Consider the following 1,785-nt stretch of genomic DNA (forward strand, 5'->3'; position numbering starts at 1 on the left):
GGCGCCGAATATTGTGAAAATCTATAATCGGTGTAATCTAGTGATTCGATTAAATAATTTTGAATAGGTATTAAAAAGTGAAAAAATTGTCAATTATGCCGCAGCACAAACGATTGATGTGGAAATTTCGCAGTGAAGACGCGTATTCGAGATTTTCCTGAATTTCGTTTCATGTATCTGAGTATACACACATACCTGCATACATATGTGTGCACTCGCAATGGAAAATTCAATAAATAGCACCAAAGTGTGGAAAACTAATATAGTGAAAAAACGTAATTGCTACTTAATTGTGCAGTATACATATATATATGCATCTACCACATAAAATAATTGTGAAAACACTTCAAAATTGTAACTAATTTAGGTGACTTCCATGGTATCATCACCCACACAGAATTAAATTTTCTGCACGTTGCCACCAAGGCACTGTATAACTAATCTTTACCATATAGACTATATTTAGGTGACTTCCATGGTATCATCACCCACACAGAAATAAAATTTCTGCACATTGCCACCGAAGCACTTCATTCTGTCAACGTTTACTTCTCATTGCTTTCATACCCAAAATTATTTTATAGACGTGGAAGATTCATGACTGTCTCGCCACATAATTTAAATTAATGCGCACGTACCTAACCATATATGTATGTATGTATAAACATACATATATGTATATCTATTCTTAATGCACCCGTCATTCCAGAAATAAAACAGGTTTCTTGTTTTCTAATCGCTCATTAAGAGCATCTGTATAAACATACATACTTACATAGATTGGTACATATGTATGTACATATATTTCTCTTCTTAGCTTGTGCGAATATTTACTTGCTCTGTATAACCAAAAATCTTTTTGTTTTTTTTTTTAATTTAGTCAATTAGGGTAATGTGAATTTCGACAGTTCCATATTTTCGGATTAAATACCTACCTACCAAGTGAAAATTGCACAAGGTTAGCAAAGCACGCTACCTCCGGCCGGATTGGCAGAACTTCCACCAACGCGTTCAGGCAATAATTGCGAAACGCAACTTTAAATACATATTTATTTATTTTGCAAATGAACCAGTAAAAAAATCCACAACGTTAAACATATCCATCCGTTTGCAATTCTAATTAAATTTAAGTCGCAAGACAAGTAATACAAAAATTGCATATAAGTATTGGCAAAATTGTTAGCAGCAATACTACAACATAAATACATATGTTTCTATATATGTAAGTCAACACTACGACTATCAATCTTCCACTGTTACTACAAACCAAATTAAATTTGGACGCATCATTCAATAGCATAAGTAAAACTATTACTTATAGAAATCTATCTCGGCGTCGACTTAAGCATCTGTAAAAGCATTTAACTCAGTCAACATGGATTGGGTCATTCATGATGAACTCGGTATTACTGTCGGTCATGTGGCTAGTGGAGCAGCAGCTTCCGCTATGGTAATCGGCGGTGTTATACCTTATGTACCGCAATATTTGGAGATCAAGAAAACACAAGATGCAGATGGATTTTCGCTTCACGTTTGTCTTGCTTTGCTGATTGCGAATTCTCTAAGAATTTTCTTCTGGTAAGTGAAATCCGTACTAATAACATGTACGCATTAAATTTTTCATTCCTTAACTTTTTGGTAGGTTTTTATAGGCGAATATGAATTACGCTAACTATATTTATATCCGAGCGCACTTGTGCACAAGGGTATATTAATTTTGTTCACATAACGGTTGTTTGTAACAGCCAAAACGAATCGAGATAGATATAGACAAATGTATACATA

The 1,785-nt window shown here is 33.9% G+C and overlaps 1 protein-coding gene across 1 annotated transcript in view; it reads left to right on the forward strand.

The window, feature by feature from the left end:
- Nucleotides 1-310: 310 nt before the first annotated feature.
- Nucleotides 311-1,785, forward strand: part of LOC108366836 (uncharacterized) — a 72,938-nt gene continuing 71,463 nt past the window's right edge. Inside the window, 2 exon segments of the mRNA XM_017621312.1 lie at nucleotides 311-720; nucleotides 881-1,578. Coding sequence (XP_017476801.1) covers nucleotides 1,376-1,578 — 203 coding nt within the window. The 5' untranslated portion in view covers nucleotides 311-720; nucleotides 881-1,375.

Source organism: Rhagoletis zephyria, unplaced genomic scaffold (assembly GCF_001687245.7).
Source record: "Rhagoletis zephyria isolate East Lansing unplaced genomic scaffold, Rhagoletis_zephyria_1.1 Rzeph_scaffold_02414, whole genome shotgun sequence".
Lineage (NCBI taxonomy): Eukaryota > Metazoa > Arthropoda > Insecta > Diptera > Tephritidae > Rhagoletis > Rhagoletis zephyria.